Genomic DNA, 15,819 nt, shown 5'->3' on the forward strand with positions numbered 1-15,819 from the left:
ACAATGCAAACAGAGTTAGGTAGAAAGACTGGCACCTTTGCATTTGCATGTACATGACTGAGGCTCTTTTGTGCGTGTCTGATATTGTTCAGGGCCAGAACACTCCTGTGTGCATCATGTGTCCACAGGATGTCCACAGGATGTCCACAGGATGCAGTACTCACATGTGCAGTGCAGTCTGGGCCTTGGCTGCCTCCTGTTTGGTGCTGTACCGGATCAGGGCAGTGCCCTGGGTTAGATTCAGATGGAATGTCAGCAGTGGACCATGCTGCATGCAGATCGTTCTCAAGGTTGACCCATCAATCTAAGAGGTAACAACACTTGTGAGCTAAGATGTAGAGGAGGCATGGGAAAGGTAAATTCTAAGACAATTAAAGAAAGACACTAAGACCCATTATTCCTATTTTGTAAATAAGATGTTTCTGTATAAAAGTAACAAAAAATAAAAACATAAGTACCAAAAACATAAGCCTGTTTTTTTAAGAGATCAACAAACAAGTGTGTGCTGATATGTACAGCTCAAAAGGTAGAAATGAGAATTACAGATACTATGCCAAGTTATCAACATCATTACTAACACTTTCTGCCTCCTCAATAAATAATCTCACACAGACAGACAAGAAAAGTACTGACAGTTAAAATTGGCCTAGCCCAAAAACAATTCACTCCAATATTATTACTTCCACCTTCTTTTTGACTGAGTCCATTTGACCAAGGACTGTAGGGATTATGGCTAATTTTCCCAACACAGGAGTTATATGAACAAACCTATTTATTCTATGAATTAATTTTACAACAAGATCTTAAATATATTTATTTAAGCCTTAATTACAACACTTCAGTTCACTTTATTGGAAAAGGAATGTTACAATTGGGAATGCCTTAAAAAGCTGTGTAATGTGGTGGGACAATGGCCTAACATACATAAGGTCCTAGGTTCCATTTTCAGCACCAGTGGGCAGCCTGAAGGTTCACTGGGCAAATAAAACCCAGCAGTTCATGTTAGCTCTTCATAGAAAATAATCATAAATATGTCAGTATATGGCACAAATTGCTTTTCAGGAGACAGACTTCCTTTAAACACACTTTTAATGATGGAAAGTCAACTGCCCCATGTATCAACTTTGCTCTACTAACAACTTTAAACTAGGAATGACATTTGTATATCTACTAGGCAGCTCTAATATTTAAAGAAATCAATTCTTTCTGATATAAACAGCCAATATTACATTGATTTTATATTTGTATGTAATGATATATACTTATTATTCGTTAGTGGACAGAAGGAGAGAATGATTAGCTAGCATGCCCAAGCTCTTTTCAAAACTGGGTACCTTTTATTGCCTCTCATCCTATCCACATTATATCCACTACAAAGTAGGACACCTGTTACAAACTCTTTGCCTGTTTGTTTTTTCAAGGCAGGGTTTCTCTGTGTAACCACTCTGGCTGTCCTGGAACTCACTCCATAGACCAGGCTGGCCTCGAGAACCATTTGCATCTGCCTCACAAGTGGGTGGATTAAAGGCATGCACCACTATTGCCCAGCATAAGTTCTTTAACAAAAATAATAAGGCACACATAGTTTTGACCATCATCATGCTTTATTTTTTATTTTGGGGCTGTAGTCAGACACAGAGTACCTGCTTACTGTGTGTGATGTTCTGGGTTTGATCCTCAGTATCAGTACCCCCCTCCCACTTTATAGTTACTCAACTATTAGATAAGGGAATAAACTGAGAATTTTATTTATTTATTTTTGATAAACTATGCCTGGTCTTAAATTGTGGCTTCTGAGTTGATCAGACATCGGGGTAAAGAATGTCTTTCTCAAAAAAAAAAAAAAAAAAGAATGCTTTTCTCAAATGTGCCTAGAAATAAGAGTCTTGTGATTTACTTGCCACAAATAGGTTCACTGGGCAAATAGTCCACAATGAGATATATTTCTCCATAGAGAATCCTATCAGACACTAGGATGCTAAAGGGTCTAAGAAATTTCAAAGTGGAATTTTACCAACTGAGTCATCTTCCAAGTCCCTTCTGGTAACAAGTTTTTGTATGTGGTTAAAACACATCATCCAACCGGCATATCCATACAACACACTTTCTGACCAGTAGGTCATACAACCTCATTCTCACTGTTTTATAGCACCTGCTCATCTCTAGCACTAGGAGGGTGAGGGTGAGGCCTAGGGGCCAGCACCTATCCTGTTGACAGGACCTCTGCAGTGGCCACAGAATGAATGTGCTTTCTTTATAGGGTAGAAGAGGGTATCAGACCTCCCACATCTGGAGTTACAGGTGTCTGATGTGGGTGGTGGGAATCAAACTTGGGTGCTCTGCATAAGCAGCAAGCTTTCTTAACTGAAGAGTCATTTCTGTCATCCCATAAATGAGCTTTCATATCCGCCAAGCTCCTCCACTGTTTCCCCCCCCTTTTTTTGGAGATAAAAGTCCCATATATCCTTAGAACTTGCTATGTAGACCAGTAGACCAGCCTGGCCTTGAACTCACAGACATCTACCTGCCTCTGCCTCCTGAGTACTGGGGACTAAAGCTGTGTGCCACAATGCCCAGCTCCTCTCTTTTTAAATAAATAAAATCAAGCTTTATCTAGAAAAGCACAGGAAAGTAAAGTTACCTGTGGAGTGAGATTGTGAAGAACCAGCCAGTAACTAGGACGGACAGAGCCACCATCACTCCAGGTAGAGGCTGCAAACGACAGAAAAAGGATGAGGAAGAGTGAGAAAAAACAACAAAAAGAACACCCAAATCACCAACATTCTCAAGGGACTAAAAAAGGGGGAGGTTTTCATTCAGAACGCCTGTCTATCTGTCTGTCTGCTCTATCTCTCACCCCTACCCTGATCTTCATCCCAGTGAATTCATTTGCTTTTTTTCTGTGAGACAGTATTCCCTCCCATGGTCCTCTCTCTACAGTTGCTCATTTTACTTCATGTGCCCTAGAGAGGTTCTGGGTCCCTTTATCCGTACTGACTGCAACATTTCAACCAAAAGATGTTCTTTCTTCTACCAGACAACCATGCTCTCCTCCATGGTCAGCCTCCCCATTGTGCTAAACAGTCATTCTTGCTTGGCAGATCCTCCTCACCCGAGGCAATCCGAGAGTCCTGTGTTCCCCACCCCCTGACTGATCTGGGTGCTGTGCTGCTCCAGGGAGATGCCGGTTTGGGGTTGGTCAGGCCAGGAGGTGGTCGGGGCAGCGGTGTAGTGTTCCTGGAGGAGATGTGGTTTTTCCACATCTTGTTGGAGAGATGAGTGGGGTTGTGTCCTATGGGATCTGGGGACCACGTGGATTTGTAATCAGGGAACTTTGCTGTGAGAAGAGAAAAGTCGGTAAGCATCAGGTTAGATGGGCATTTGACCACAAATAGACACAAATTTTATCTGCACACAAACACATGTATATTTATATTCTATAACTCTGTTTCAAAACATCGAAAAGTAGCAAGAAACATATATTGTAAGAACAGCAGTGTGAGTTGGGCAGTGGTGGCGCACACCTGTAATCCTAGTGTTAGGGAGGCAGAGGCAGGCAGATCTCAGTGAGTTCAAAGCCAGCCTGGTCTACAGAGTGAATTCCAGAATAGCCAGGGTTACACAGAGAAACTGTCTCAGGAAAAAAAGAAAGGAGGGAGGGAACCAGTATGAAACAATTATTCTTAGAGCATGATGAATATGAAATTTTAAAATGATTCTAAGCTGACAAAGATTTAATAAGGCAACTAACTAATCTCCTACTACTTTCTTGGATAAATACAACTGAAAAGAGAAGATAAATTCATGGAGAAAGTATTCCTAAGGAGGTCAAGCTAACAGGGTTAGACTGTCAACACAAACAGAACTGGAGTGCTCACTAAATGTTCACTGACTACCATAAAAAACAAAACTAGAAAATAATGCACTGATTGTGCCTTGACATCAACACTGATTTTAAAAATAATCAATAAGGCTGAAGCAATAGCTCAGTGGTTTGGAACACTTGTTGCTCTTGCAAAGATCTGGGTTCAATTTCCATCAAGGTGGCTCACAACCATTGCAACTCCAGAGGATCCCATGCCCTCTTTTGACATCTGTGATCACTAGGCATATATGTGGTATGTATGTATGTATGTATGTATGTATGTATGTATGCATGTATGTGTAGACACATACATTCACACAATATGATAAACAAATCTAAAAGTACTACTGCTTACTATGCTTAAGGTACCTGATAGTACTGTGGCTATCACAATTATCTTTCAGAGTCTCTGATTTAGATGGAAAACAGAACAACCGAAAGCATTAGGCTGCTGGAAGAGGCTCCACAGAGATAGATCTGAAGGGTTTACATTAAGGGATGTGCTCACGGATGCAGGAAAATGAAAACTCAGGCTGAGTGTAAGGCCTTTCCAATTTCCTAGAGGCTGAGAGGTAAGAGGCCACAGGCACATTGTGGCTAAGTAAGCTGCAGCAAAGTTTCCAAAAGACTCAGCACAAATTAGGGTGAGACTAGAATGGACCAAGAGGAATGGAGATAAAAATTACGACTGTCAAATATATTCCCCGAGAGACAGGGCTTGGGGTCCAGGGAATGAGGGAGAGAGGAAAGGTGAGGAAAATAGTAAGAGACTGAGCTAGGGAGGAAAGACAGTTATGAAGACAGGCAAGCTCAGTCTTAGGGAAGTCTCAGGTCAATGTCCAACTGCAAGAAGATCATTCCTGAAATCTGTGCTTTTATAGGAACAAGAGAACTAGTTGAGTGCCAGAAAAGGTAGCCACTTGCCTATGTGGGCAAGCTGCTGAGGAGACTGAGGCAGGACTGCTTCAGCCCAAGGGAATGAAGACCAACCTAAGAAACTGATATCTCTCAAAACTTCTTGCCTGGCATTGGTGGCACACGCCTTTAATCCCAACACTCAGGAGGCAGAGGCAGGTGGATCTCTATGAGTTCGAGGCCAGCCTGATTTACAGAGTGAGTTCCAGGACAGCCTCCAAAACAATACAGAGAAACCCTGTCTCAAAAAACCAAAACAAAAAAACACCACCACCACCACCAACAACAACAAAAAAACAAAAACAAACAAAAAACAAAACAAAAACCTTAGCCAGTTGGGGCACACCCCTATGATGAGAGCATGTGAGAGGAGGAGTGAAATGAATGTGAGCCTGAGCTACATGAAACCCTGTATCAAGAGAACAACAACAAATCAGTCAAACAAAAGAAAGCATTAGACACAAAAATTGATTTTGTTATTATATTATGGTGTACATGTACAGGTGTGAATGTGAGTGTATGTGTGAACAACATGGTACATATGTGGAGCTTCTCTCCTATCGTGGGATCTGGGAATCAGACCTGGTCATCTGGTTTGTGTGGTAAGTACTGTGCCAGCTTACAAGTAAATGAAGTCCTGTCAAATAGGATACAGAGAAATGTAACAATATTTTTGTTTGGTATTTGTACACAGGACCTTAACTCAGGCCAGCCAGCAGGAATTCATTCACAATCATCTCAGTTTATCTACCGATTGAGGGTAGGAGAAATTCAAAAAGGAGTTCATGCTAAAGTGTACTATGATACCTGTAGGAACACTTAGCAAGTGGACAGTATTACTATTGCACTGTTGGTGTGATACAACTGCGCACCTTCTTTTTTTTAAGATAACACCTCCCTTAACCTGTAGAACACTGAATTGGATAGACGGGCTACTAGCATAGCCTAGGATCTTCTTGTCTTTGCAACCCTAGCACTGGGATTAGTTACACGTACCACAGCTCAGTTTTTTTTTTTTTTTTTTTGAGACAGGGTTTCACTACGGATGGCTATCTTGGAACTTGCTATGTAGACCAGGCTAGCCCCAAACTTATGGAACTACACCTGTCTCCACATCCTGACTGCTGGAATTAAAGGTTTGCTGAGTTGTGCCTGTTTTTGTTTTTAAATGAGCATTGTGTTTTTCCTGCATGTATGTCTGTGAAGGTACAAGATCCCCTGGAACTGGAGCTACAGTTGTGAGCTGTCATGTGGGTGCTGGGAATTGAAGCTGGGTCCTCTGGAAGAGCAGTCAGTGCTCTGAACCAGTGAGTCCTCTTTCCAGCCCTGCCTCATTTTTTTTTAAAATGTGGGTGCAGGGGACTGAACTCAGGTTTCCATACTTGTACAGCAAGCATTTTACTCATTGAACCATCTCTCCAGCTGCTACTAGTTTTCTATTTTTCATGAAGTCTCAATAAACAAATAAATGACAAAAGTCCAAACAGTCCTTCCCCCCACACAAATAATGAGGAACTCAACAGGTATTACTAGCAAGTTAGTCTTTTTGACTCTGGCCACCTATTTTTCATTTTGTCTCTAAGTCATATTTTGGGGGAAGCGTAAGCTATCACTGGTTGCCTCAATGCTCATCGGGATTAACCTGTCTCTTCCTATGGCCCTTGATTTCTTGGCTGGCTGGTTAACAGAAGCACTTGGTTTTCAGGTCATGAACTGTGCCCTCTGAATACCCCCAGCTGTATGACATTTTATTCCCACTGGCTTTGCCCTACCCTGTATCTGTAAGACTAGGAGCTCCCTGAGTGGATGGCGAATGGAAAGGAAGGCTGTGCCCCCATCTGTGTTGACCTGTGGTCTTCACCTCCTTTACAGGCACTCCTCAGGAAGTAAATGCCATTGAAAACAGTCAACTGTCAAGCAAGAGGGGAAAAGTCACCACCAAGTACCTGAAGTGCTATGAACGTTGGTAAAGGAGTTGTCAGAGGCACTGTAGGGCCAGGCACCAGGTGAAGGCAGCGAGGTGTTGAGGGAAGAATTAGACCCTTGAGGTGATAAATGAAGAATAAAATATTAGAGACAAATGTCAGTAGAGCCCTGGAAATCTTGTGAGCATTTTATTTGAAACTAAATAGAAGGCAAAACAAAGTGCAAGCAAACAATAAAAACAACAATGAAAGCAACAGCCTTCCTTCCATGTTGTGTTTAAATTACCGGGTACTACAAACAGAGCACACAGAGCTCACTCACCTGTGGTGTTATCCCGCAGCAGCTGGTGGTCAGTATCCACAATGGGAGACGTGGCTGTACCCCCCAGCACACTCCCTGGGGTCACATAGGGGTCAGATTCAGGGTCAATATTTTGGATACCTTTCCATGGCACTCCTGGTTGGAATTCTGAGACATGAAGAAATGTTAGGGAAATGAGATCATTAAAAAAAAAAGTTTAACTTAATCATTTTCTATTTTTCCCCTCGCTGTCTTATAACTCACTCTGCAGACCAGGCTGTCATAGAACTCACAGAGATCTTGAGTGTTAGAATTAAAGTAAAGGCCACTATGCCTGACTTCTAATTATTATTATAAAGCTAAAATAACTGTTTAGTAGAAAAAAACACGACTGTGAAAAGCCTAAACAATGAATCTATTGAACATCAGATTTTTATCATGAAATAAAAAATTTACTCTGAATAAATGCTCTTGCCAATAGCAAGTCTGCTGCTCACTGTCTGCCCATTCACCTGTCTGGTAGAAAACTGTATCATGTTCAAAGCCTGGCTCCACAGATGATTTCCCAGCTACTAGAGGAATTTAAGTCTTCAGGTAAAGTAGTAGCCCATGCCTAATGAAGTGAGGCCAAGAGCTGGGAGAACATCTGGGCTTGAGAGAACAGTGACCTTTCCTATTTTTTTTATTAGATATTGGCCAAAATGCACATAATAAAATGAAATATGCCTGGAGGTGGTGGCACACGCCTTTAATCCCAGCACTCGGAAGGCAGAAGCAGGTAGACCTCTGTGAGTTTGACGCCACTGTCTACAAGAGCTAGCTCCAGGACAGTTTCCAAAGCCACAGAGAAACCCTGCCTCGAAAAACCAAAATAAATAAATGTGTGTATGTATGTATGTATGTATGTATGTATGTATGTATGTATGTATGTATGTATGCGACCATTGCTTCACTGTTCAGGGACAGTGGGGAACAATTTAACAGATAGTGAAAAAACCTAGACTATATATGAAAGCTTATCATGTTTTTATGGAGCCATTGAAGCGATACTTTAAGCTATGTGATAGTATTAACAAACTGAAATTTCCCTAATTGTGCTGAGAATAGCAATATGTATTATATATGAACAATAGGCATTATTTCATTTCACTCTAATAAAATGTAATTATACATTTATGTCTGAATTACATATAGACAGAAGACAATACTAATTTGTATTTTTGTGTTATTAAATTTTCCATAATAAAAACAGAATACAGAGACAAAGGGGAGGAGAGGAAGGAGGGTACAAGAGAGAAAGATATGAATCTTACTGAACTCATCACTATGTACCTGGGGTATATAAATGACATATCTGACTAATGAATATGTCAATCGATTCAAAACACACTTTAAAGAGTTCATGTTATAAGGCATCCTATACACAGCTGCAAGGCCACTTATTATTCTTAACTCCCCATTTCTTGAATATCTTTTATTTTCCCATTGCACACATTTCGGAGTGCATGCCTTGCCTTTATCGGACAATAACTACTAATACAGAAAAGAAAGCATGGGGCTTCCTCAGTAAAGCAAGTGGTACAAGCATGTTCAGAACCTAAACGTAACAGAAGCACTGTTCTAGAAAAAGCATTTTAGGAACAATACCTGGAGGCCAACTGGCATTGCTGGATTTACTTCCGATTTTATTAGTTGGTGGAGATTTGGCAGGTAACCAGCTATCACCAGCAGGACCCGTATGGCCACCCAGCGTGTCACCTGGGATTATATCAAACTGGTTGTATGGTGACCCTCCTCGGGTTTTACTAGGGGCCACTATAGCGCCTGAGAAAAGAGAGAAATAATTAACTGTTTAAGAAAGAGCTCCTGGAGCCAGGCATTGGTGGTGCATGCCTTTAATCCCAGCACTTAGGAGGCAGAGGCAGGCGAATCTCTGTGAGTTCGAGGCCAGCCTGGTCTACAGCGTGAGTTCCAGAACAGCCTCCAAAACAATATAGAGAAACCCTGTCTCAAAAAACAAAACAAACAATAACAACAAAACAAACAAACAAAAAAAGAGCTCCAGGGGGCTAAAGAGATGGCTCTGAGGTTAAGACCACTGGCTATTCTTCAGATGGCCTAGGTTTGATTCCCAGCACTCACAGTGCAGCTTACAACTGTCTCTAACTCCAGTTCCATGGAATCTAACGCCCTTGGATGCCCTCTGTGGGGAACAGGCATGTAATGATGCACAGACATAAAAGCAGACCAAGCATCCACATAGATAAATAGGAAATTTAAAAACATAAAAAAAGATCTCTAATAAGCAGACCCCCCCCCCAACTTTTTTGTTTGTTTGGTCATTCCTTCCAAGGGTTTCTCTGTGTGTTTTTGACTGTCCTGGAACTCACTCTGTAGACCAGGCCTCCAACTCAGAGTCCTGCCTGCCTCTGCCTCCTGAGTGCTGGGATTAAGGGCTTTGCACCACCAAGCTTGGCTTCAAAGACAAGTTTTTAAAGATCATGGAATAAAGAACATTGGGCTACCACTAATAGCAGCATTACCATAATGACACATCTTACTTCTCTGAGTCTCTCCATTTCTCACCTAAGCTCACAGGAATACTCTCATTCTAGAACAGTCCTTTCCATCTGGAAGCCCCATGGTGTTATAAAGTCAGTGACTCATACATACTATGAGGCACAGTGTCTACATGGTTTCTACACTAATCACTCAAAAGTAAGCAATGGGAAAACTCTGAACAAATGTAGCACCTTGGAGAGTTTTATGTGAGCTTTCTATTGATGCTTTCTAATCCCTGCTCTTAAGGGCTGGCTGAGCCTGGGTTTCTGGAATCTGCAATGTGCAAAGTCCACTGGAGGAGAAAAAGCCATCAGCAACTGCTTTAAATTTCAAGTCACTGAGGTGGAATTCCCACCCAAGGTCTTTGCCAGCATGCCAGCACTGAACTCTACATTTCTAAGCCCAGGGCTGTCTCACACACAGAGAACAGCAAACGCTTTGTCACTGTGTTCCCAGGAGTATTCTTGTGGCTTTGTTAGTGTCTCCTTCAAGCATTTTCATGCAGGAAAAGTTGAAAGCTTAAAATTCCTTAAGTTAACAATAATAACATTTTTTACTTTAAATAAAAATTCAGGAGCCTACTGGACACTATTTCCTCATTTCCCACATAAAGTTCATTTGACATAGGATTAGAGTAGTGATCATGAGCACATAAAATGATTTGCAGAATAATGTATTAAAATGGTTATATAAATATTTAATAAAACAATTTGTTTGGTTTGGACTAAAAGGGATATCATTAAAATAGTCTCCATTCTCTGCTAAGAGGACACTAACTTTTCTGAGGACAGTTACAGAAATCTGGTTCAGAGGCACAGCACAGTGAGGTAATGGAAAATGAAAAGATCAATTATCTTGGGGGTTGCTAAGGAAATGAGAGGATATTGTACCTCTGAGACATCTTCTTACATGCCATTTTATATTATTCAGACCTGGTAAATCATTAGTTTAAGGGAGCTGTGAAAGTACCCAGAGCTTCAGATGACACAGGACTAGGGTTACTCAATCCATAAAACAGATTTATAATTTCAGTAAATTATTCTTGATTTTGATCATGCTTAGTAGGGTAGGCAGGGAGCTCTGGGTGCTCCTTCTTCAGTCTCTGGATGGGATTACTAAAGATGCTTTATAATGGGCTTATTAAAGAGGGTTTATAATGGATGGAAACCTGAAAGGCTGCAGACTGAATGAGTTAGCCTGGCTGAGTTTGCCAGGGATTTGAGGCAAGAACAACCAGATATTATTTTTATTGACTCTCATAGAGACAACTCTGAATCCAAGGGAAATATTGACAAATGAAACAATGCATTAAAGGCTGAAGGAGGTTCGGACCTCTATTTTTTGTTCTAGGAAAATAGAGAAACCCTTAAAGAAAATTATGGACAGCAAGGCTAATCCACACTCAAAATACAACTCCAATGCTGTCCTGGCTAATTCACAAATAACAAGGGGCTCTGGGAAAAAAAACAATCCTTATGAATGTTCATATTCTAGTCATCTTTTGGAGTTTAGGGAGACTTTTCTCTTTTTCTGAGACAGGGTTTCACAATGCATCCCAGTATAGCCTTGAACTATATAGCTCAAGTTGGTCTTCAATTTGCATGCACAACTATACCCAGTTTAGGACAGAGGTTTTTAAAATCTGATACTGATCTCCAATCTCTCAAAAAACACAAAGCCAGGAGTTTGAGATTAGCATGGACTACAAATTTTTAGCGAGACCCTGTCTCAGAAAACTAAACCAAACCAACCAACCAACACCTCAACAAGAGGATTCTGTTCTATCAGCTACTTTATTTAATAGGGTTTTTTTTTTCTCTTTTTTTTTTTTTTCGAGACAGGGTTTCTCTGTATTGTTTTGGAGGCTGTCCTGGAACTGGCTCTGTACACCAGGCTGGCCTGGAACTCAAAGAGATACGCCTGCCTCTGCCTCCCAAGTGCTGGGATTAAAGGCGTGCACCACCAACGCCCGGCCATGGGAGCTTTTTTTTTTTTTTTGGTTTTATTTAATAGGGTTTTAGTCTTTTTTTTTTTTTTCCGGGTTTTTCGAGACAGGGTTCCACAGTGACTTTGGAGGCTGTCCTGGTACTAGTTCTTGTAGACCAGGCTGCTCTTGAACTCAGAGATCTGCCTGCCTCTGCCTCCCAAGTGCTGGGATTAAAGGTATGTGTCACCACTGCCCAGCAGGGTTTTAATGTTCTGGGTATCTAAATTCATAATTATAATCTCAATCCCATGGCAAATGAGACATTATGTCATCCTTAACAAGAACCCTTTAAATACCCTCTAATGTGAACTGCAAGCCTACTCTTTCTCTGATAGATCTGATCATAAACTTTGGAATATCAAGAGACTCATTGGGCTAGAGAGATGGCTCAGCGGTTAAGAGCACTGACTGTTCTTCCAGAGGTTCTGAGTTCAATTCCCAGCAACCACATGGTGGCTCACAAGCACCTTGAATGAGATCTGGTGCCCTCCGCTGACATGCAGGCAGAAGACTGTATACACAATAAATAAATTATATATATATATATATATATATATACTCATTAGTAAAAGTTAGAGATCTGTGCTCAAAAAAATTACAAAAGGGGGGGTTAGACAGATGGTTTAGTAGTTAAAGAGCCCTGGCTTCTCTTCTATAGGATATGATTTTGATTCCCAGCACCCACATGGTAGCTTACAGTCACTTCCCATGCCCACCCTCCAGACAGGGTTTCTCTGCATAGCCCCTGGACTGTCCTGGAACTCACTTTGTAGACCAGGCTGGCCTCAAACTCACCAAGACCGGCCTGCCTCTGCCTCCTGAGTGCTGGGATTAAAGATGTGCACCACCACTGCCTGGAGGCTTACAACCATTTTAATTCTAGTTCCCAGCAGTACAACGCCCCTCTTGCCTTCCAAGGACACTTCATCTATGTGGTGCACAGATATACATGCAGCCAAAATATGCAAACACAAGAGTTAAAAAGATAAAAAATGACAAAAGAAGGCATGGTGGTATACATTGTAATCCCAGTACATAGGACTCTAAGGCAACAGGATTTTTTGAGTTTAAGCCCAGTATGGGCTACAAGAAAGACACTGCAATATTAATTTATTTAACTAAAGAAGGTTTGGGTTTGTTGACAATGTCTTATGTAATTTCTGCTGGCCTAGAACTTGCTTGACTTAAACTTACCAGGATCCACCTGCTTTGGTCTCCCTAGTGTACACACCAAGCTGGCCTGAGATAGTGACTTTAAAGTGTGGTGGGACATACCTTTAATGGCAGCACTGTGGAGGCTGAGGCAGGAAGATTTCTGGGAGTTTCAGGCCAGCCTTGGATAAAAAGAAAGACCCAGTCTTAAAACATGCAGGATACTTGGTCAAGGCCTGAGTAGGGACCAGAAGATTCTGCTAGTAACATGATGCTGCTCTCTCACCATTTTTGTGCATGGTGGCTTCTTGTGTGGCCACAGAAGGCAGCCCTTCCATCATGGATGTCCATTGTTTGAATCGAGACTCAGTCCCAGCTTCCTTGCCGCCAACCATGCCATAGTCCATGCCGCCAGAGCTGAAGCCTGGAAAGAGATCACAATTATGTCTATTTGTTTCTTGAACCAGAAACTGAGTACGAAAGGCTGGGGCAGGTGATGGTGGTAGTATCATATGACTTTAATCCCAGCACTCTGGAGGCAGAGGCAGGTGATCTTTGTGAGTTCAAGGCCAGCCTGGTCTACAGAGTGAGTTCCAATACAGTCAGGGCTACACAGAGAAACCCTGTCTTGGAAAAAAAAAAAGAAAAGAAATAAACCAATTATCCCAGGAAGAATTCAAGAACACCTTTTGACAGGTCATTATACAGAATCAACCACTTGATACAAAACTCTAATCTTGGGTCCTGCTGTCTCTTTTTTATGGTATAAAATGGGGTCATTGTCATGTAATTAGGTACATGTCTACCTGCACCCACATTTTCACTGAGCAAACAAATATTTGTGCCAGACAGCTGGCCAGACTCAACCACTCTTCAGCCACTTCTGACACCAACATGGGAGACTAAGTCGTGTTAAGGGTGCCAGGAGAGAAAGGCCATGAAGAGGAGCCAAACAATCTAGGGTTTAGGAAACTAGTAAAGGGTCTGACTCATGACATTCAGGTGTGCTTAGATGGCAAGAAGCCCAATGACGCTTCAGTGTGTTCCAGTCTGCTAAGTAGCTAGAGTCTTTTTATTTTTTCCTCTAAAACAGAAAAGAAATTTTGGGAGAAGGAGAAAAAGAGACAGAGAACAAGAGAGCAGAGAGAGAGAGAGAGAGAGAGAGACAGACAGACAGAGAGAGACAGACAGAGAGAGACAGAGACAGACAGACAGACTTGTGCACAAGAGCACTGTTTTAGAAGTAAAACTGGTGACACATGGAGGTTGGAGTACAATTTGAGAGATCAAGCTGAAAGCAAGTGTTCAGAGTAAGTTAACACCCTCAAAGGTACAGAAGGCATATTTTAGAGATTCTGAGTTCAGTGTTGTGAGCCCCAAGAAGGCCCCAAGAGTCAGGCTCTCCCACCACACAGCAACAGAGACTGAAAGTCATATACAACCACAGGCACAGGAGTCCTGGGGAGGGGGCTTCTATCACAGCCCAGAAACAAGGGTTGGTGGGTGGACAGGGTGAAACACCCCACCTCAGTCAACAGGCTTTTTATGGGGCTCCGGCAAGGCCAGAGCCCAGATGTTCCCACTTTGCTCTCCTAGTGTGGTACTTTAGGATGGCTTTTTCTCAAGCTCCACAGATCCAAGTCCCACAGAGGCCCATGTTAGTTTGCCCCCCAGGGCTTATCATAGTGTCTGGCTTGGTTTTATGAATGTGTAAGCCAGGGGAGGGGGGCTTTGACACCTTCTTGCCCTTCATGTAAAATGTTTCTTATTTCTATAATAACCCTGCTTCTCCACACATTTATAACGTAGCCCAACTAACTGCTTGTTGGAAGGTGAGGATGGTGAGTAGATTTTATTTTTAACTATGTGTAACTGTGTGTGGGTATGAGTGCCTATGGAGGCCAGAAAAAGGGCATCAGAGCTGGAGCTGAAATTACAGGCAGTTGTGGGTGAGAGGACCCCGATCTCAGGTACTCTGCAAGAGCGGTACACACTCTGAACCATCTTTTCAGCCTGGAGATTATAAAGCCAAGCAATTTTTTTTTTGAAGTTTCAGAGCTGGGGACCAAACCAAGTGCCTTGTGCTTGCTAGGCAAGCGTTCTACCACTGAGCTAAATCCTCAACCTCTGTTCACCGGTATTTTGCCTACATGCATGTCTGTGTGAGTGTGTCAGAAGACCTGGAACTGGAGTTACAGACAGGTATGAGCAGTCATGTGGGTGCTGGGAACTGAACCCGGGTCCTTTGGAAGAGCAGCTAGTGCTCTTAACTAGCTGAGCCACAATCCAGTCCCCTTTAAAATGTCTTTCAAACTCAGTAAATTAATGCTCTTTAACGTAAACTATTGAGTTTTTCTGTGACGTACGAAGAGTAGAAGATGGGTTAAGAACTGAGCAGAACTCACTGAAGCTCAAGGAGGGCATTTGCTTCACTGGAAATGTGGGGCTGAGTGCTGACACAGTGACATCACAGAGTCCATCTATACCCAAAACTCAAGAGAAAGACTTGGTGCAAACAGAAATGTTGAGGCCTGCATGTAGTCCTGAGCACAGTGCGTGCCTGGTAGGCTAAGGCATGCGACTGGCTGGTAAAGACTTTTGTTGCTGTCATATAGTACCAGGATGTGGACCATGCCCTAACGGCTGCACTCAGGAGCACTTCACTGGTGACCTCTCTCTATTTGTGAACTCTCATCAAAACCAGGTTGTCGGGCTTTGTGGCAGCTCTTCCTCACCAAGCTGTCTTGTTGGTCTGACTTTTGTTTTCATAATTACCATTATATACAGCTTTATTCTTCACTAGGTATACTATGTAGATATTATAAAGTTTAATATTAATAAATATTAAATATTTAAATAAAATTAGATAAGTCTAGCCAGGTGTGGTAGTACATGCCTTTAGTCCCAGCACTCCAAAGGCAGAAGCTCTGAGTTTGGCTAGCCTGGTCTACAGAGTGAGTTCCAGAACAGCCAAGACTGTTACACAGAGAAACCCTGTCTTGAAAAACCACAAACAAATAAATAAACTTTAAAAAAAAGAAAAGAAAAGGGTCGGGCATTGGTGGCGTGCGCCTTTAACCCCAGCACTCAGGAGGCAGAGGCAGACGGATCT

At 42.1% G+C, this 15,819-nt stretch overlaps 1 protein-coding gene across 2 annotated transcripts in view; it reads right to left on the reverse strand.

Moving 5' to 3' along the window:
* Tnrc6b (trinucleotide repeat containing adaptor 6B) overlaps positions 1 to 15,819 on the reverse strand; it is a 226,879-nt gene that overhangs the window by 14,077 nt on the left and 196,983 nt on the right. For both annotated transcript variants that reach the window (XM_040754096.1, XM_013111307.3), the window contains 7 exons: positions 12,994 to 13,131; positions 8,654 to 8,830; positions 7,028 to 7,174; positions 6,727 to 6,822; positions 3,113 to 3,337; positions 2,642 to 2,712; positions 165 to 304 (listed from right to left, as the gene is read on the reverse strand). In XM_040754096.1, the coding sequence (XP_040610030.1) occupies positions 165 to 304; positions 2,642 to 2,712; positions 3,113 to 3,337; positions 6,727 to 6,822; positions 7,028 to 7,174; positions 8,654 to 8,830; positions 12,994 to 13,131 (994 nt within the window). The remainder of the gene's footprint in view (positions 1 to 164; positions 305 to 2,641; positions 2,713 to 3,112; positions 3,338 to 6,726; positions 6,823 to 7,027; positions 7,175 to 8,653; positions 8,831 to 12,993; positions 13,132 to 15,819) is intronic.

Source organism: Mesocricetus auratus, unplaced genomic scaffold (assembly GCF_017639785.1).
Source record: "Mesocricetus auratus isolate SY011 unplaced genomic scaffold, BCM_Maur_2.0 Super-Scaffold_100010, whole genome shotgun sequence".
Lineage (NCBI taxonomy): Eukaryota > Metazoa > Chordata > Mammalia > Rodentia > Cricetidae > Mesocricetus > Mesocricetus auratus.